Genomic DNA, 21,384 nt, shown 5'->3' with positions numbered 1-21,384 from the left:
CGTCCCACTATCCCGAAAATATTTCAGAGAATCTGAATTCGCGCGAAATTTTACCCTACATCCATTCCGTGGGATCTTACATTTACCAAAATTTTGCAACGAAGCAAACAAAAATAAACCAGTGGTTATTATGTGTTCATGTCTTGTCCTTTTTGTGTGGTTTTTGTTTTGTCTTTGAAATGTATTTTGTGTTTGTTTTTGCAAATTTAAAAAAAAAATGATTTTTTTGAAAAAAGCACCAATTTAAATGTGGAAAACTGATTCATTTTTCATTTCCTGCACTTTTTTTTCATCCCATTTACGAACTCTCGATCTTACAAACTAATTATCAAGTGTCCGTACGGGCTCTTAAAAATGTACGTCGACTGTATAAAGCTGAAGGCAAGCACCCACTGTTTCGAAACGTTTCCGATGCTCCCGCTGGATTTATTATATTTACGATACGATAGTCTTTTCGCACCAACTTTTCTGCGGTTCCCAACTTCGAGGCACGAATGCGAGACGATCTCCCCGTAAAATAGTCTCGCTACAGAGAGCAATAGTACAATTATCCAATCGTTACACTCCAGTCATAGTTAGAAAAATTAACGGCAGATGGCAGCACTACACATAACAAGCATTACACAGAAACAAACTCCACGTTAGGTTCGCAACATTTATATACACATTTCAACATGTACCAATTCATTGGAATTCCCGCAGAGGAATATGAAGAAGGTGCATGTGATGTTTAGTAGTCTTCGCATCAACCAGCTGTCGAAACCTTCATATGGATAGCAGAGAGTGATATCATTTTCGATTGGCGTCCCGTTATTTCACGTATATTCGTTAAAGCCAACTTGAATTCTAATTCTTCATTGAACTTCAAGATTAGAATTATTTTCTCTACTTATTAATTGTAATAAGACTTATGACTACAAACATTAACCTCAAAAACGTTTTCTCTTGCGTAGAATTCATTTCAATTCACTCATTTTTCGATTGGCAACTTTTTCGCATCATTTTTGGCGATAATTAGTTATGTCTCGTATATTCCAATATTAGAGGTCCTAATCCCCCGTACTTTTCTAGAACAAATGTGGTCAGCCAAGTTTATAACACATAAATACGGTAATAATGATACACCCCTTATATTCATACGAGTGAGAAAATGAATAACTTTTTCACTGCACTGTAAAAGTCGTTTTATATTTGTCCCTGAAGATACATACAATTAGTCATTTCAAATACCACGGCTGATCGATATAGCCAGGTGACGGATGATGGACTACATAGTGCGTTACCGCAAGTATAGGGACAGCCACAGGAGGAGGACTGTTTGGGTGTAATATCACAGTCTCGTGTCCACTGTGCGGCCCGATGGCGGCGAGTTGCACGGTCGCAAGGTTCGCAGCGGCCGTCCATTGGCGATAGTGTTTCGGACGGCTGCTTTCCGTGCCGAAGGGTATACGCTCGACACCAGTCGAAATAGTGCCTTGGTGCGTCCCGTACGGCACATCGATGTGCACTGTCGAGGGTCTCGCGCCATGAGGACGCGGGATTCGCGGAACGTAAGATCGTTCGGTCGCCGCGTTCGGATTCGGATATCTGTGACTACTATAAGGGTAATCATAGTCGGCTGGATGGGGCGCAGGCTTGACTCTGCGTGACTTCTTAGTTCTCTCGGCTGGATATGACCTAGATTTGGCTCTGTCGGGTTTCCGAGTTGAGGACTGCTCAGTTGAAGGAATGTTTGGGTCGTCTTTTTGTAACTGAGCGATCTTCTTCTTCCGGCACATACAACATGAAATTCCAATGATGATGATAACAGCAACGACGATCCCGCCCGCGAAGCCGCCGGTAGTTGCAATGTCTGCATGCAAAAAAAAGAAATAAATCTGACAAATTTTGCACACAATAACAAAAATCATTCAGTATGGATGCATGTATGGGCGGAAATGGGTTTATAGCCTCGGACATTTGCCCAGGATACTAAAATAGGGGGGGGGGGGATCCTTACATTAATTAAACAACAGGCATTCACTGATTTACCCAAAGCTTTTTGTTGAATTAAGATTATTTTCACAGCTTATAAATTATATTATGATAATTATGACTCTATCATAATATAATAGTCTTTTAAATGTATTCACCTCACATGTTTGTTAAACGTATACTTTTTCTTTTTCTTCTTTTTTTTTGGTGAGTTGCATTTCGACTTGCAGTGCCCATCATTTTCCACGATTGGCGATTTTTTTCAGCAATTTTAGTAATAGTGTTCGACTTCACTTGCATTTTGACAATATTTTTGACAACACTACTTGGCTTGGACAATTCTGTCGGTTGTAAATGGCAACTTTAATTGGTTATGACGATTTTTTTCGGCTGTTAATGCCAATTTTACTTGTCTTTGACAATTTTTTCGACTGCAATCGGCAACTTTACTTGTCTTAGACTTAAACAAGTCTTGCCTTAGTGTTTTAGAACAATTGTTTTGGCGACAACCATTCTTTTATGAAAGAAATGTGGCCAGTCTAGGTATTGTTCAGTATTAGCAATTTTTTTCGCAGTAAGTGGCAACTTAATTTTCTTTTGGCAATTTTTCCCCCTGTAATTTGCCTTCAAAACTTTTTTAGTGATATACAGTATTTTTGTGAAAGAAATGTGGTAAGAATTGGTATTTTTTCGTGTTCTGTGTATTGATGCTTTTCCAACGGAATGCGGTAAGGATGGAACCCCCTTCGCGGACTGCAGGTTGTGTACCCTCTGCCTTACATTATAGCTTGTACCACATTCATTATCCCTCATTATCCGTCGTTGTCCCCGCCTAATTAATTAATTAATTAGTGTCACTTTCGCACGCATTTTTGAACACTGGACTTATCAAGCACTTCGGACTCTAGTCACACACGTGGGCTTACATGATGATGATTAAAGATTACATGCTTTTTTCCCAGAACCCAATCAAGGGAACGCCTGACCCTTCATATACGTTTTCTGCTAAAGTGATTTTGGGTGTCTTCATAATTTCCTATGATTGCAATATTAGACATGTCGAGTTTGACAAAAACATCTGCTAAAGTTTTCTTCCGTTCTTCGATTGCTCGCAGCCGCGAAAAGAAAGTGGTTGCCTTCAGAAGCATATTTATAGGGATGGCGGGGGTGGCCTAACGGGCTATAGTCCAGGGTGGTAAGTAAGGGTGGCAAATTTGAGGGGTGAATGGTCATGAAAATGAGTAGAATAGTAGAAGGGCAGCAAAATTTTTATAGGTCACAGGTAGTAAAATCATAAATCCACCTTTGCCTAGAAAGTGAGGGACTGAGGAGTCAATGAGTGACCAAAAAAATGTGGTCATTCTCATGAGAGTGAAAAGAAGAGTGACCTATAGAGTGTATGCAAGCATTTGAGTGACCAAAACAGTGTAAAAGTGACCAAGAAAGTAGGCAAGAATGTAAGCTTGCACAGTACGTAGGACTAACCAAAACATGTGTAAAAGCATGTGAATGACCTAGAACGTATGCAAGCATATGTGAATAATCAAAACAGAACTCAACCGGATCAGTGAGCGAACGAAAGAGTGATCTAGAGAGTTTATGAGCATGGGAGAGAGATCAAAAGAGTGGCCTAGAAGGTGTGTGTAAGCATGGGAGTGACTAAGAGAGTGTGCAAGCATGAAAGTGATCTGGAGTGTGTGCAAACATGAGAGTGACATCTGGAGAGTGTATGCAACCATGTGAGAAACCATGGTTGCATACACTCTCCAGATGTCACTCTCATGTTTGCACACACTCCAGATCACTTTCATGCTTGCACACTCTCTTAGTCACTCCCATGCTTACACACACCTTCTAGGCCACTCTTTTTACACAAAATAGTGTGTAAACATTCGAGTGTGGAATAATAAGTACCCCCAGCCCCCCCCCCCCCCCGCACACTGTAAGACCAATCTAAACAGTATGAAAGCATGTGAAGGACCAAAAGTGACTTTGATCAAAAAAAAAATTGTGACTTTCCTTCTTACTTTTGCCCGTAACGAATAAACGGGTAGAAATAAAATTTTATCTGTAAAAACGTGGCTTCTGAAAAATATTGAAAATAAGCACAGAGTGCAAAATTGTATTACATGTGAAAACCATCGTTGAACTAGAACAACTGCTGCCACCTATCAAATAAAATAATAACTGGTGTGATTTTTCTATTGAAATTAATTACCTGTGTTCAATTAATGTGCCACATAGAAAAAATAAATATAGTATGATATTTATAAATATTTTATGAACATAATGTTTCTTAAATTCTCAAGTTTGCTTCAAAATTTTAACAGTTGATGTTTGTGTGCGGTAAATTTAAATAAAATTTTCAAAATACAATTTTTGCCGACATAGCTTTCTTTGAATAACCTTAATAATTATACAGGAAACGTTTAACGCGTTTTAGTATTGTTATTTCACTACACACAATCTACAGCAGTTAAAATTTTGATGCAAACTTGGCGGTTTAAGCAATATAATATTGCATTGACTTTTTCTATGCAACAAACCGATCATGAATTTCAATGGCTTGTATTTTCAATGTTGTATTTTTATTTGATAGATGACAGCAGTGGCTCCAGTTCAATGATGTTTTTCCACATGTAATACAATACGGTACTGTATACTTATGTTCAATATTTTCTAGAGAAGGCACATTTTTCTGATAAAATGTTATTTTTACCTGTTTTTTGGTTGCGGGAAAATGTAACAAAGCAAGGCACCGTTTCTTTAATGGTGAATAAGTGTGCAAAATATAGACGCTTAGAGTCCGAGAATGCCTCCGTGTATAGAGAGTTTTTTTGCTGAGCAGGGAAAAATTCTCTATATTGTGTAAGGTAGCATTTTATTTTGTCATTACGCACAGATATCGAGATATTAAAATTCTATGCACAGAGAAACAACAGGTCCGTGCGAGTGAAATAAAATAGAGAGTGCCCATCATCACGAGAAAAACATTTGTAGGGCACATTTCAAGTAGGAATAAAATTTTTCCTTTTCCCGCGAGCATCTCGGTGGTTACCATGACTCCCTTCCCCAGCACAATTTGATTTGCGGCAATGTTCCAGCTCACTCAAGAGGCCCGCGACACGTTATCAAACGGATACAGTGGCAGGAACTCTCCTAAAAGTTGAACACCCTTGGTTTACATTATGATGTTGACACTGGTGGCACAATTGAAATTGTTATACCTCAGCATCGAATCGCAGGATGAAGTTGTACGAACGTTTCGGACACAGAAGAAATTAAAGAAAGGTTCAGATCCAATCACTCCGGCGGGAATGGTATCCAGCTCCCTCTGACGACAAAAATGTGAACTAAATTTGTTTTCTATACCAAAAAATCCCCCCCCCCTTCCACTTCGGGAGAATAACTTTTTCATAAACCGCAGTCGAATATACTAATTCCTTCAACTTTTATGATTTTTTAAAACCATCTATGAATTTATGGAGCACCCTGTACTTTAATGGCGAAAATATAATAGGTCGAAAAATAAATTATTCTCTCGATAGAATAATAAAATTTCGAGAAACTGAAAATTTTGACATTATAAACTAATAAAGAAAGACAGAAAATGTTAACTTGAACAAAAAATTATATTCTTGTATAATATAACACTTTCAGACTCACTCAACGTATCACAATATTCGCCCGTGAAAAAGATGGAACATTGGCACTCGTTATCTCCACCAGCTACACACGTCCCATGTTTACATTTACTCGCATCGCAGGCATCAGGTGAGCCAGGAACTGTAATGTAGAGCACAGACGTGGTGATTAAACTAGAGTATAGACAGATAATCTTAAAAGAAAGCTTTCGTAGTCAGAAAGCTATTCAGCATATCTTTCTTAAATGAAAACCATGTTTATTATCAGCTGTAGTTTCTTACACCGCAATATTTAGAATTAAATATTAGAAATGTGAATTGAAAAAGCGCCAGTGGCCTGAAACAATTAGCGACTTGCGCTAACAGAGGGATTAGAAAAAAGTTGTGAAGAGTAATCCATGTTGTGTGAGATAGAAAAAATATTTTCCCCCCACATATATATATACACACATGCAAATAGCGTAAGAGAAAAAAAGGTGGGGGGGGGGGGCAAATTTTAGTGTAATTGCCTGTGACAGGGGAAAGAATAAATTCCCCGTCATTCCCTATAATGGGATCAAGTATGCCATTTTTGGCGGCTTTTGAAGTTGGATAGTAGCCGTAACCAGAGCCGTCTTAAAGGCAACATGGGTCCCGGGCATATTGATATTCTGGGGGCCCACTTATGAAGCTGTACATGATATAAATGAGTCATGTAAGTATTCAGTACATTTTTTTATGTATTTCTCATAGCGCACCTTGGTGTTTTAAAAAGCTTATCTTTAAATTTTGGGCTCTACCAGGAACACAGTACCTCAATACTTACACACAGCGATACTCACAAGGCATGAAAAAATTCAAGCACATTTACCATTTTTACTTCAAAACGTACAGGGTGAGTGCTATCGAACGCCAAATAATTACATACGTGTTTACTTATGAAAAACTAATATGGAAAAGAGTGTTTTTTCCATTTTAGGAACGGACGAATATCAAGGGAGTTATAACGTTTTGAAATCTTGTGGCGAGTCAGTTTTCTAACGTTGCGTGCCAAACGGGAAAAGAAAAAAAAAATCCCCCCCCGGCCCCTGCAGCGGGTTTCCGCCAATTAGAAGCCAAGTTCAGTTATTTTCTTTCATGATTGGCACTTTCTCGTCTTCGTGTAGAGCAACCGCCGGGCCGCAGCCCAGTACCGGGCCAGACCTCATTCATACCGGGCCGCGAATGATCAGCCGTTTAATTTTTCCTCATTCATTTGCCGTTGGTCTTGTGTTCGACTGAGCCTTGCACTCGCAAAAATGAATGAAACTGGGCCGTGGGCTTGCCAAGGTTGAGAACCACTGGTGTAGAGTGAAGTACATCTTGTTATTTCGTGTTACCTTCGCCCCACTATATTGGCAAACTCATTACCAGATTTGTCAAGCGTTAGCCAAACGAGATTTATTGGAAAAATTATTTTCCCAAAGTCAACACTTCTTTTGCAAAATGTGGTCATTTTCTTTCCGTCACTATTAAGTCAAATTTTTGAGAGCGGGGGGGGGGGGGGGGGGACTTGATTGCACAGCTTCAGCTGTCTTCATTACTTTCAGGATTATAGCATTGCTATATCACCTTGAAAATGTCAAGTTATATATTTGGTGCACGTTCGGTGAATTTGGCAGGATTCGAAAGTGACGTCATCAATTTTTAGTGCGTTGTAATTCCATAATTATTGGTCAAATAAAAAAAAACTGAAAACACTTTTTCTCTCCCTTTAGTTTTTCACAAGAAATCACGTGTGTAATTATTGGGCGGTCGATAGTATTCAGCCTGTAGAATACAGATGGTTACACCAGCAAGATCACGAAACAAGCACAATTCCGACAGCATGGATACGTTAGGGCATTAGGGCAGTGTTTCTCAAAGTGTACGTCGCGGCTGTTAACGGCGTTGCCAACCTTTGTCAGGGGCGTCGTGACGAGTTAGAAATAGTGATGGGTCTGCCTATTTATGCTTTGAAGAGGTTCTTCTGTGAATGCACAACACACACACAACACAACAACTACTAAACCAGTGTCTGTTAACAATTTTTCGCCCATGGCATCCTTTATACAATATACTTATTCTCGTGCCCCCCTCCCCCCAATAAAAGAGAGTGAAACCCTTCTTTACTTACTGAATTGATTTTCTTTTTCAGCAAATTGATATAGAAAAATAATTTTATGAATATTGTCGACCCCTGATTCAGTGAAGGTTTTTTTAAGGTTTCCATGCAATGCCGCCTCACTTCAATGGACCCTGGAGCGAAAAATATGTTCTGGAGCCTCTTACTTTAGCTGGAAACAACACACACTTACACTATCGCAAATTTATGGTATCAAATCTCATCAAGTAGAATCCTCTCATTGAAATCAGGCCCATGCCTAAATGGGCCCCACGTATTTTAAGACGGCCCTGGTTCTCTGCTGGGTCATTTTAGCAGCATTAGATGGCCCCCACCTGATTGGAAGTACCTATACACAAATTTACAAACTTATTGTCGAAAAAAAATAGTATCAAATCTCATTTTCGCTTTGTAGCCCCCTTTGGAGTATCTCAGGACCGCAACGAGGTCATATGGCCCCAGGTGTGTACTATATAAATATATATATAGTACAACTAAGGAGCTGCAGATGAACCATAAATAGGGCAAGGAAGTATCGAGTGACAAAAGTTTGAGAACCACTGCGTTAGAGCTATGCATTTATACATACACAACATGTTCCGGCATATACCGATTCCTTAGAAATTCCTCAATGGAATGTATACGAGGTGTATGTGAGATAAAGTAGTAGTAGTAGTCCCCACCCAAACTCAAAGGGGTCGCCTTCCTCCCCGATCCGTCTGGCCGCACATTGGTCGAAGAACGCCAATATTCTCCGAGGAGCATTGAGCCAAGATTGACTGGTCGGAAGCCAGCCTATGCCGCTGGTGCTTCATTTCAGCAGGGAGATGCAAACATCGGAAGCAAATATTAGGGTATGACTATTGGACCAGGCGAGACGTGAGTGCAGCCTTAGATTTAAGGAATGCTCACGGTTATTGTGCCATCAAATGTCCGTATTCGAGATGAAAGTTATTAAAGAAATAATACAGAAAACCGTACCGATCCGAATTGAGAAGACGAGGCAAAGAAACAATCCAGGAGCAGTTACGTATTCCATGGTTTGATATTTGCCCCCGCGCTGCCATTAAACATTTGAGATGGCATATTTAAAAATTACTAGCAGTTTGAATGTTTTATATAGGAAATAACGTAATGCTAATGTTGTTGAGATTGGAAAGAAACTGTGAATTTGCGTGACTTTACAAGGGCTGGTGTGATATGTTATCGTATGAGATGGACAAACTGATATACAGTACTAAAATATTGTACCTTTTATAACTACTACTACCTTTAATTGACTGCGTTGATCGTTTTAATTCAATTTTTTCCCCCGGGGTAAATATAACTACTGTGAAAACCTTGATATAACGATACTCTGCTAACCGAGAAAAAATATCGTTGTAGAGCAGGGATGCACACCTCCGTCCCGCGGAAGATGTTCCGGTAGTAAACGGCAGACCATAATTCTTTCATGAAAATGTGGGAAATCGAAATCCATAAGGGCCATCTATAATTACCTCGAAAAAAAAATGCTAAAGATAAGTAAAGCCGCCAATTTCAGCCAAAAAAATTGTCAAACAGAAGTAAAGATATCAACTGTCACTAAAATTTCTCGGAAAATCACCAATGGCGATATGAGAAATAAAGGGGCTACTATACAAATAACAATTTATTGAAATGTAATTCACCAAAAAAAAAAACGCGCAATGAGAAATCAATAGACTTTCTTGATACTATGCCGAAGTGAACAGGAAGAAAGTGTCATTTCTCTCCACTGGGAATCGAACCCATACCGTGCACGGACCATCATTACACCATATTGAGACCGGTTTTTTCCACCACATTTTTTTCCTTAAAACAAGCAGTCACGCTACTGTGCGTTTTTTAAGGACAGAAAGGTGGTCCCTCTATGGCAGAGAGTTTTCCAACGTTAAAGTTGCGCGGAACCCTTGATGGTTAACGAGACTATTCAGCAGATCCCTTAACAAATTTTGAATATTTCTTCACTATACAGGGTGTCCCAAAAGTCCTCATTCGCTCTGCGGAACAAGAATCCTCACTTGTAGATAGAAGTGTCAAAAAATACATATTCATTCTCTCTCTCTCTCTTTTCCTAGGTTTGAGTCATGACCCCTTTGGTCATCCTAGTTATACACATAGCTTCAGGATAACGAAAAACATGCTCATTTATATCTTTTTTTTTCTCCAACAGCTTCATTTTGTGCACAATGGGGGACTAATTAAACCTTACTTATGCAGTTGACAGTTGATTCTAAACGGCTGTTTTATGTTTCTCCCCGAGAGGTTCGAACGCCAAATGTTTGATGTGCAGACTTTCTTCAACAACAATGTACTGTTTGATCATCATGGCGCTGTTTTTGCAATAGTTCCTTGCATCAGAAAAAGTACTAAAGAGGGTATTGAACATACAACATCTCGTGGCACAGTTCGAGAGTATCTTATCGACCTGAACTGCCATATTCCACTGCTATGTAAATAGTATTCCACAAATGCCCACGGTTTTTTAAATCATGACAACTGATATGCAAGTATCACTGATTTTTCGTTTGGGGGGGGGGGGGTCATTCTGAAAAAAGTTTCAATTGTACGATTTTCACCCTTATACGACGTTTTGACGTGGCCTTTTGAACGTCGTGTAAACGAGGTTCTATTTGTGGTAACGAATCTGTAGAGTAGGAGAAATATAACCTCATGCAAGTTATAAATTAAAGCTTTTCCTTTTCCTCTGTCTTGGATTAGGATTGCTATTTAGGATTTGCTATTCAGAAAAGCGATAAGAATCTGACACCATGAAGTTAAATTGGCGATCCCAAGAGGAAGAGAGGTGGGCGGATGGTGGTACAGAATGCAAAGAAACAATTTGAAAATTCCGAATCTTTGGAGGAAGACAATAAAATCCGATTTTGCCGATGTCATATCGCTAAAAGAAGTGTTCAGATAACGCGAGAATCGTCGAGATCATTCTGGAACGTTTCGTTCGCTTATGTAGTGGCACCATCTCGGCGGAACAATGAGAAGTTTGTTGGTTTAGTTGAAAGACGAGGTCTTATTTATCGGTCGCTGTCTGTTAATAGCTGTCCGTGAAATTGCTTCGTGCTTTGCCATCCCGAGTGCTTGTGAGAGACATTATCCGGGGGAAAATATGCAATACATTAATAGATGCCGTGTAGAAGATGCAAGAAGAAAAATCTGTAGTTTTCTACGAAAGTTTTAACAAGCAATCCCTTCCATTTTTTCCTCAAGATTCTATTATTTATGAATTCGATTTCCACATGTGGGATTATATGCCACTGTGAACACAATATAGCAATATTTTTTTTTTCCAAAAGTAGCGAAATTGTTAAGAAAGGACATTCCCAATTATGTAGATTGAGTGTGATGTCTGTAAATTCTCAATAGCCCAAAAAAAATTGCAAAATCTTCAGTTTTTCAGGCTAAAAGACTATGTTTTGGGACGCGTCAAATTATTTGTATTTATTACGTAAAAGCTGTTACATAGCTATTAACCTGAAGCTGACACTCGCTTCAAAACGTCGATGACCTTTCTATCCCGCTAGTCGTGTTAAAATCGGATGCAAATATCATACGTATTCTCTGTAGAAGCGTGACCGACCCCGAAGATGTAGAAACTTCTATTATACTGAATACAAACGAGTAGGTCATCTTCGCCCACAACATAAACACCTCGAGAATTTAAAAATCTTGTTGTTGTTTTTTTGTTCGCATGTTACACATGTTAAGACCTCGTTAGTAAAGTTACCAGGTTGACATTTTATTTTGACATAATATGTCTCATATTCTATTCTACGCCACACGTGGCATTTGGACGAAAAGACGTTTTCTCTCTCAAGCTGATTTATCCACATCCACAATATGTTACAAGTATCAGATACTACGTTGCAGGATTGTTCTGTAAGAAATTTGAAATAATGGGTCATTTTGGAAAAAGTCATTCGAAGAGTAGGCTTAAAACTATGGCACAGGATTTTCAGACTTTATGCTCACGGTGCCTGGGAATAAGATTGAAATTTCTCAAGTGTGAAGCTGCTCGATCTTGAGGTTTTCGCTTGCACCTTTAAAGTGTCATGAATCACTGGTTGGGAATCACAACGCATTTTTATATATATGTTCAATTTAATTTTTATTCCTTTCAGACTCTGATGCCACAAATGTGTGGGCTGCTTTTTCTCATTGTAGAATTTTCCTTTTTGATCAGTCAAGCCCTGGCTTAAAGGATTGTGTAAGTTTTGAGTTAGAAATGCACGCGTATGGTGATGGTGAATATGAACTTTGTGGGGGGAGGGGCCTTTCATCGGAGGGGCAGCACTTAAAATAGAACTTTCAGGGGTTTTTAAGATGGTTTTTAGGAGAAAGTTCCTCCGGCCAAAGTGTGATACATTACATAAAATTTAGCAATAAAATTTTGGAAAAAAAATTGCATGTAAAGATGAGTATACCCTGCATAATCTTGGCTGAAACAATTTGAACGAAGTGAATTTTTTCTTAACAAATAAAAAATAGAAAATTTTTCCAATGAAAATGATTTGTCTATATTTAGTCGTTATATCTCAATTCATATTATTCCCATCCCGCAGAGTCCTCCGCCCCACTTAGCAACTTTTTACAGTGGTCCTCGGACTATTTTTCGAGCACCACAGAGGGGATAGGTGGTCAAAAATGACTTCAAATATCCTGAAATTTAAAAACTTTTATTTCCGAGACGTCGAGACGCGATCTAAGTGACTTTCAAAATTTGTGCAGTGTTAAGGAAGCCATAATGAAAGACAGGAAAAAAATTTGAGTCCACCAGTGGCCGTATATCAGTGGAAAGGGCTTGACAAATAGAAAAAATATTGAGGCACCAGCTAATTTTTCTTAGAAGTTTTTTGTTCAAGAGACATGGTCCTAAATAAGGTTTTATTCGACTCTTCCGGAACTTCATAACTTCTTCTCATGTTCAGGGCCGCAACTAGATGCTTGGTCACCCGGGGCAAGTGCGCATTTTGGCGCCCCCTTGTAATGTTGAAGGAGTAGTTTGAGAATAAAATATGTGCCCCCCTCTGGTCCAGCGCCCGGGGCACAAGACCTACCTGCTCCCTCCTAGTTGCGACCCTGAAAAGACGTAATGTGTAATGAAATCAGAAAATTTTGCGTTATCTTTAGATTGCAATTTAAGAATCACATATAAAAAAACATTAGGCACCAATACCGATTTTCTAGTCACCATGACGACCTGAGATTTATTTGTCATGCCCTGCTTGCTGGTGATCCATATAGAAAATTAGATGAGATTTTTACCCAAAAGCTAACGTGTTCGAAGAAACCGCATGCGATAAATTTAGTGTGCAAGTTTCTTGCCAAATTTATTACATGCTAAATTTCTGCTTACCACCTTCTCGACTACGTGCTCTTATCTCTTCATTGAGACAGAGCGGCGGATCATGATCGGTTAGGAGGAGGAAGTGTTTGAAAGACATTCGTACATGATTCGTGTTCGTGGACAATTAACGAATGAAGAGTTTCTGGACAATGCTCGAATTGGTGATTGTCTGGCATAATTGTTATTGACAGAAAACACACGTGCAGTTAATTAGACGTAATTTTTTAATTTGCGGATCCGACAGAGTTTATTCACATTGCGCTTAGCTCAGCCTAAACCGACGATTTGTCTCTACAGAAGAGAAAAATAGAAAGCAAAAAAAAGAAGAAAACAAATTTAACACAATTGGCAGAAAACTCGATAACGTCGGCGTATCGAATTATTGTCTCTACTCGCGTTATTTTGAACCGCTTAGTGTCGCTCCCTATGGTACAAAGCTGTAAATGTATATAAGCCGATTTTTCGCAGCTTTTCATCAGTTCAGTGTTCCTCACTGTGATCCAGAGAAAGTCTCTTCCTGAAGCTCCCAAAGCCTCCAAAGAAAGATAACCATGAAGTTTGTGGTAAGTTACCCTCTTTATATTCAATAGCGTAATTGTGTACGTATACAGCAGCGTTTCTAACCGCGACGATGATACAGGTGGTCCCAGACCTGCCAACTCTTTCGGAAAATTAAAACCTTGTAATTTTCTCACGAAAAAATCCGGTAATTTACTTTAAAATCCACCAAAGATACTTTTGAACTTCTAGAACTTTTTATGGGCGTAATAAGACCCAAAATAAGAAGTAATACATATGGTGGCCACATTATCCCATTCAGGGTTCGCAGCATAATCTGCTCGATCACTTCCTGGACCAAAAAATTCCGGAAGAAAGAAATATTCGAAATCTAGATCTTCCGAATTTTTCAATTTTTTTGTTTTCTAAGTGTTTCGGTTTTTTTACACTTCACAGATCTTTTTTCTGTGACTTTTGCCAAATATTTCACATTTTCCCGGGCCAGTTTTTCTTTTATCTGATTCTCCCCGACTTTCCGGGTCGACAGGATCCCTACCATAATTTACGAGACATAAACCCCGTTCACACATGGGAAATAGAAAAAGAGGGTTTAAAACCCGCTTCAAGAGAATTTTCACCAATTACTGCTCTCTTCTTTCTTTACGAAGGAAAAAAGTCGTCAATCGGGTGCTAGTACTCCCAATGCTACTGCAATCTTTGCACATGTGAACGGGGCTATATTCGCGTTATCATTTGGCGTCCGACTATTCTAAAGAAATGCCGTTTTTCCAATGATGCTTCCGTGAATTTCTGATATTTACTGGATATTTTCGTTATTTTAAACTTTTTTTTTTTTGGTGAAGTTATTCCAATTGACCGAGATTCACAGAAAAAAGGCCTCGATTTCCTATCAAAGGCAGTTTTCAGCAATAAATTGGGAATTTCGCCCGCAACTGGTGATGTCCCGTATTTTCCAGTATATATAGATCTCAATTTTCTGTCATTTCTGCGACTTATGGAAAGCATAGTGGTACGTTGAGAAAATTATTGAATCATCTACCAGCCGTTTTATGACTAAACACGTCAGGTCATTTTAAAAAAATTCAAACTGGTAGAACGATCTGGAAAAGGGTATTCAAAAGCATTGCGGGAGTAATATTCATTGACAAAAAAAAACCAAATTATCACATCCCCTTGAGAGTGAACATTTTGTCTCTTTACTGGTATGGCAAATAGAAAGGCTGTGTGGGCCAAAAACTCCTCTTGCTAGCATATTAAAAAAAAATTACATCAAGAATGGCCCACCACGTTTGTTTACATTCATAGATTTGGACGGCTTTGACCACCTTTCAAAAAGTCTTACTGAGTCCAGGAGGCGCGATGTCGCAAGAACTTTTTTAATGTAATAGGGAGAGGGGGGGAGGAGAGTCGGGCTTTAAAAAAAAACAGCGGCAGCAAACTCGATATTTATTTCCTTCATATTTTCAAGTTTTCATTCTTTTTATGTTAATGGCAAGAACTTCTACTAAACCACACATGCACTTCGTCCATACCCTCTGCGGAACGTCTAACGAATTGGCATATATTGGAATGTGCTTGTACGTGTTATGAATCTAATGAGAATTTCTTGTTTCTGTGTAATGTTTGTGTTGTGTAGTGCTTCAACTGCCATCGATTTTTCCAACTATGAGTGAAATGTAATGATGTGACAAGAGAACTAAAAACCGACAATATGAATACATAATCCTGAAACCCTATGAAAATCGTGAAATCCGGCATTGCCGGGCGAATCCGGAAAGTTGGCAGCTCGCTGTGGCCCTCGCAAACTTGGTAATTTAATTCCAACTGAGTGAAAAACTATTCAACTTTTGTAATTATATACAGTCGAATACCGTTAAAGCGAAAATATTGTTTAAACGAACTCTTTTCTAATCCCCCAGATACGTTTACATAGGAACAATGAAAAAACCTGGATTTCCTTTATAACGAAGTGAGATTTCTCCGGTCTCTTGGAGTTCATTAAAACGGTATTCGACTGTAATTACAGTAATTTTTTTACAGTTTAAAATAGAAAATTATAGACCTTGTTATATCTTAGAGTAACCACATATGCCGGTTCTATCTGCCATAGAGTCAATTTATTACCATTTTTCTTTCAAAGAGATTGGCTGTGTCCGAATTTACACCGTTGATATCTATGAACGAGCTAGGTTATTCCTTTTGTTTCTTTCTGACTTGTCTGACGATCGCTAGTCTCAAAACATAGCACATACCGGTAAAGACCCATTTACGCGCGTCAAGTAATTCAGTAGATATTCAAATTGAAAGTCTTTTAAGTACTTTAAAATGTATGCAGACGTTGAGGGCCGGTTTCACGGGTTCAGTTGTTAAGTGGTTTAGTTGTCGAGTTTAAAAAGATATGAGAATCCGGTTTATTTTTCTCGGCTAACTACGCCCTACGCACATGCGCCTGTGGGCGTAACCTCGTATTATCCACAATGAGCATTCACTACTTGATTACTTACGCTGGAACAAATTTGAGTACTTCACTGAACTGCTGAATCACTAGACTGTAAAATTACTTGACGCGTGTAAGCGTGCTTTAACCACCCCCCCCCCCCTCCGCGTACAAGTTTTTGGCAACAAATTTAGATAATCTCTATTTGACGAATCGGCGATAAATCTGATAACCTTGTCCTAACCTAATCGCGCGTTAGAAGGAAGAAGAAAGAAAAAAAATAGAAGAAAAGAATGGAAAAAATAAATAGGAAAGGAAAAACAATATGATGGAGATAAGTAGATAAGAGGAGATTTCTCTTTCATCTGTAGAGTGACTACGTGTTTTCTTTTGCTCTCACGTGTATATAGTAGAAAGATACGTTATATGTGGGATCACTAACAGGAGTACAGAAGAAACGGGGAGGTAAAATAAAACAACTTCCTTTCATAGCGTTACAATAAAGCTCCGCGATAATGAGGACAGAGGAAAGAAAACACAGAGAATTGAGTTGAATTTATTTCACTGATGTTTGGACGAAATATAAACGCCAGTGGACGAAAATACCAAATTATAATAATCATTACGATGTGCGTTGAGAAAACAAATGAACATTAACACAAAACCAAAGTTCAGCACATATGAATATACAGTCGAACCCCCCATTATAACAAACTTTAAGGGACCAAAAAATTGGTTCGCCAGAGCCGATTTCATGTTAAAAATTACTATTATATGGAACGGGATCGAAAATTTCGTTCTGTATAAACGGAGGCCCATTATACAAGCCGGGTTCTATACAGCTGGGTTCGACTACATAATCAAAGCAAAGGACCAGGATATTGAATGGTTGCAGGTTTTTGCTAAACATTTTGTATTCCCCAAATGTTTCAAGCTTCATTTACTTTTCGATAATAAAAGGTATCTGAAATGAATAGTACGAATATATGAAGGTTATATTTTTCTGTGTTGTTTTCTTCTAGATCCTCCTGTTCTGCATCTTCGCCGTAGCCAGCGCCCAAAGGCTTTTGCCATCACCAAGGTTACCTGTCGCGAGGCCATCTGTAACTGGATATTACGATGCGATAGCCGCTTCTCTAGGAGGAGCACCAGTCGGAACATTCGAGAGGAACACGGACCCATTCGGTGGCAGCGAGATCAGCGCCAGCTCTATGAATGGAGCTAAAGTTGGACTAGCTGGCAAGAACAGGCTTCCCTCTGGTATATAATTTGTGAAACTAATTATATATTATCCATATCTTTTAATGATATCAACTCAAGATATGTGTATTATTTGTCCTGGGAAAAAAATTTTGAGTGGAAAATGTGCCCAAATCAGACCTGCACAACCGAAAACTCATATGCTAACCAGCCACTAGGTTTTATTTTTCTTCTTCTTTGAGAATCAAAATGTCCTTCACGAAAAAAAGAATGCTCCACAATAAATAAATTTAGCCATTCACTCATGTTTGTCTCACAGCGTTCTCGAGTATAGACCTGAAGAACTTCAAAGCCGAACAGTCATGCTTTCATGACACTCATCAACTTGTATTAAAAAAAGTGTGACCACGGAAAGAAGGCCTCTGCTCTTGTATGACCTTTATCACGAAAAGAGAGGGGTTATTCTACTATAGGGAGAAATTGGGGTTAAAAGTTAACTCCACACACAAGTAGGAGCCCTGGAGGATATTTATTTGCTTTGTCAGAGGCCATCTTTCAGTGGTGACAGTTTTATTTATACCTGTCGAATAGGACATTGGTGCTATATCCATTCGGCTGAAAGGAGGCTGAAACTGAACTGCATAGAAAATATTTTCCCTACTGTCATGCGTACATCATGTAATTTAATATCTTCTATATGTCTACATAGTTTTAGTTTTCTGCTGGAACCTACATTTGCACGGTAATATAGAGGACTCTTATACCGGCTTGGATTCGGTATTGCTGTTTAGCCAAATTGAGTGTTTGACCCATTCTTGACGAAAGACGAAAACACCTTTAAAAATATATTTTCTGGCCTGACAAGAGTTTCCTGGCTTCTTATTTTTCATTAATCCAAGATAAAGTAAGTGCGGGAATAGCGGAAAGAGACTTACTTCATGGATATATTGATGGTGAAATTAATGCTAAGAACTCGAAAAATTTGCTGGTCTCCACTGAAACTCGAACCGCGATCTTCTTGCAATCTGTGGTTCGATTATCGGCAGAGACCGACCGAGTTCAGGTCGTTTTAGCATAAGTATCCAGAAAGTTTCCTTCCTTAATGCGTTGTGGACTGAGACAAAAGCATGTCTGTACGTGAGAGAAATTTAATTAATCTTAGCTTCTTCATCTTCTCCGCCGAGTGCAACTGCTGTGTCTATTGCCATTGCGAACATATTTCCCTTTTTTTCTGGGGGTCAGTGAACTGTGTAGGAAGTGTGTGTGTGCATGTACCTAACAGTATGTGTGATTATATAGTTCTGTGTGTGTGTGTGACGTTGATGCTGCCATCTATATTTCTACCTGATGTCAAATGTCTCGGGTGAAGAGGAAATGTGTTTGGCAAATCTTAATTAAGTGTACGTATTAATGTAATTCTTAAAAAAATAGCATTTCATTTTATTTTATTCGTAGGTGTGAACCCCCTTCTGCCACAGCCCTTACCGATTCTTCCTCTGTATAACCCTGGACTTCCTGCTAGCTTCTTTCCATACGCACCTCTGCCAGTAGCCGGTTGATCAAATTACACAAAAAAGGACCCGACGGACTAGGTATGTATAACACTGTACATCACCACTTACCACCATACCTCGTAAATTAACAAAAATGAAATTTCTTTACGAGACAACTTCAAAAAGTAAACTTTAACTGTAAAATTCGTCAAAATGTGTGTGTGGGAATTTTTCAAATAGACGATTGTGATAGCATGGCAATAAAAGTTCAACATGAATGTTGATCTATAGGGTGATTCTAAACTCATGGGACAAACTTCAAGAGGTGATATAAGAAACCTATTCATTGAGGAGTGGAATTACTCCTAACAATTTTAGATAGTTTTTTAATAGAGTTATTTCATGTTCTCGTAAAAGATACCCATCCCTCTACAAACTACCTCTTAAAATTTTGTACAGTAGTGAAATCATTCTTCAAAATTATGTTTTGGGATGACACTGCACCTGGGCATCGTGTACGCAACTCCTATTGAAACTTTTATGGGGGAAGGCGTTGTCGCCAAAATTTGTGTCATTAACGTGTCACTAATGTGTTTTATTACAGAGTTTGCACCTCAACCGTCCTCCCTATTGGATCACACATTCCATGACGAAAAATGTTTAAGTGTGTTCTATCACCCTTTTAAAATTTGTCCCATGAATCTAGAATCCCCCGTATGTCTTTTAATGAGCAATCTACTGATATGTATTTTTTTTATCATTGATTTCAGGTTTTACCAGGATATGAACATTCAAACAACGCACACGTCATGTAAAGAAATGATGTTACTTCGATTATGATGGAAAATGATATCTTTAATAAAGATGGTTTCTTTGAAAAACAAAAAAAAATATGTCTTATATTTGTATTAGCAATTACATCCATATAAAAAAAGGAATACTTCAATATAATATACTACTTGCAATTCTCGTGTAATGGTTTTTCGCTATAGAATTATGTGGTAATCATTCAGGATCGAATATGGGGGCTGAAATAACGTCTATTTTTTTCGCAGCGACGAAAAATAGCACAATGCGGAGAATATATCCAAGAAATGCATAATTAACAGAACAGCATAACCGCGATTTGAGTTCTTGAAGCCAATGATTGCATTTTGAAATTCCTCTTAAGGTAACTGGAATTGAATTTTTTCGACAATTTTTGGGACTTTCAGAAGGGAAAGAGCAGCATAATGAACTTGTCCGTTGCTTTATGTGGTTCTTTCCCTTATTTTCAGTGGTTTTTGAATTCAAATACCTCATTAAGTTTAATTATTAGTTAATATTGCACTTGGAAACGTAGAGTTTCTCTTTTTTTTTGGCTAATTGGAGACAAGGCACCAACTTTTCAATTGTTTTTTTAGGACAATCTGACCTATTAGAAAATTAATTTTTATTTTAATAACAATACAACCCCATTGCAATATGAATGACGTATCTGAGGTGTACACGCCATTTGGATACTTCTTCCAACTAGAAGTATGCCTCTCAGATCAACGGTCGCCAGTAATTTGTGGCCAAGGAACTTAAGTAATCACTAGATCCCGGAGATTAGCAGTAAAAAAGTGGCACAATATGCTCTGAAAATAATCAGTTGTAAGCTTATGTATTTCTAATCTCTTGAAACATCAGCTAAAATGCAATACTATTAAAACTAATTCAAGTTCTTCACACAGTTTTCCCTACATAGAATCATGGCTCAATAGAAATCCAAAAATTTCTGGGTCCGAGCCCAGGCTACACTAGCTTTAGTAAGTAGACTAGCCTCAAAATCAGCTTCTACTAAAGACGGTGTTGGCCCAGGCCACCGAAATCGCTTAGACACCTCTGAAACCAGTGGTGCAACAAGTGTATTTATATCCAGATTTTGAATGGATTCATGCGACCCAAGTTTAGGTTCGAGTTCTTACTTAGTTAAGAACCTTTGCGATAGATAGACCGAAGTCTAGTGTGCCAGATAAATCATCCTTTCGATGTAAAGAAGGGGAAAAAACTGAAGTCCTATTTTTGTATCAATGCCAGCCACACGGGAATCTGAAAGCAACGCCGCTTGGAAACGGTAATAGTTTCTCAGACACATCGTCTCAAACCTTTTCACATCTCAATAACGCGAATGCAGTGCCTGCTGTATACTAATTCAACTTGTGGTCCAGGAGCAGAGTTCATGTTCACAGCCTTCGCATAATGACTTACGGTCCTGCAGCTGGCGAAGTGGCGGTGTTCAAACCAATCACAGCCCAAAAAGGACAGTGCTGCACGATCATAACCGCGCTTCGACTCTCCTTCGTTAACTTAGGTTGATTACACTCAATCATACCACCGAGATTGATTAGCATCTCCTAGAGATAGAAGGCCTCTGCAGTCTGCTTGTGACGTCAGTAAGTAGTCCATTTTCCCTAAGAATATCCAGAGAAAAATATTCCCTGCTCGTGGCAGTATCATCGTTGTGAGGAAAAGAAATGATCGGGCTCAGGATTGGCGATTTCTAAGCCCCACATTCAATCACTATGCGGTATTTGTGAGCCAAAATCAGGAAGATTCTACGCCAAAATAAAAAGAAACGAAATAGGATG

At 38.7% G+C, this 21,384-nt stretch overlaps 1 protein-coding gene across 1 annotated transcript; it reads left to right on the top strand.

Moving 5' to 3' along the window:
- Nucleotides 1–13,611: 13,611 nt before the first annotated feature.
- Nucleotides 13,612–19,575, top strand: LOC149083441 (uncharacterized). The gene is made up of 4 exons (XM_089236732.1): nucleotides 13,612–13,686; nucleotides 17,102–17,339; nucleotides 18,735–18,871; nucleotides 19,543–19,575. Exons 1-3 carry the CDS (start codon nucleotides 13,675–13,677, stop codon nucleotides 18,836–18,838), a joined length of 354 nt encoding a protein of 117 aa, XP_089092858.1. The 5' UTR covers nucleotides 13,612–13,674; the 3' UTR covers nucleotides 18,839–18,871; nucleotides 19,543–19,575.
- Nucleotides 19,576–21,384: the final 1,809 nt, after the last annotated feature.

The sequence above is a fragment of the Pholcus phalangioides genome, unplaced genomic scaffold, assembly GCF_987345545.1.
Source record: "Pholcus phalangioides strain wild (caught in Gottingen) unplaced genomic scaffold, Ppha-v1.0 ptg000009l_1, whole genome shotgun sequence".
Taxonomy (NCBI): domain Eukaryota; kingdom Metazoa; phylum Arthropoda; class Arachnida; order Araneae; family Pholcidae; genus Pholcus; species Pholcus phalangioides.
The sequence above is the reverse complement of the archived record's forward strand: the minus strand, read 5'-3'. Positions and strand labels throughout refer to the sequence as shown.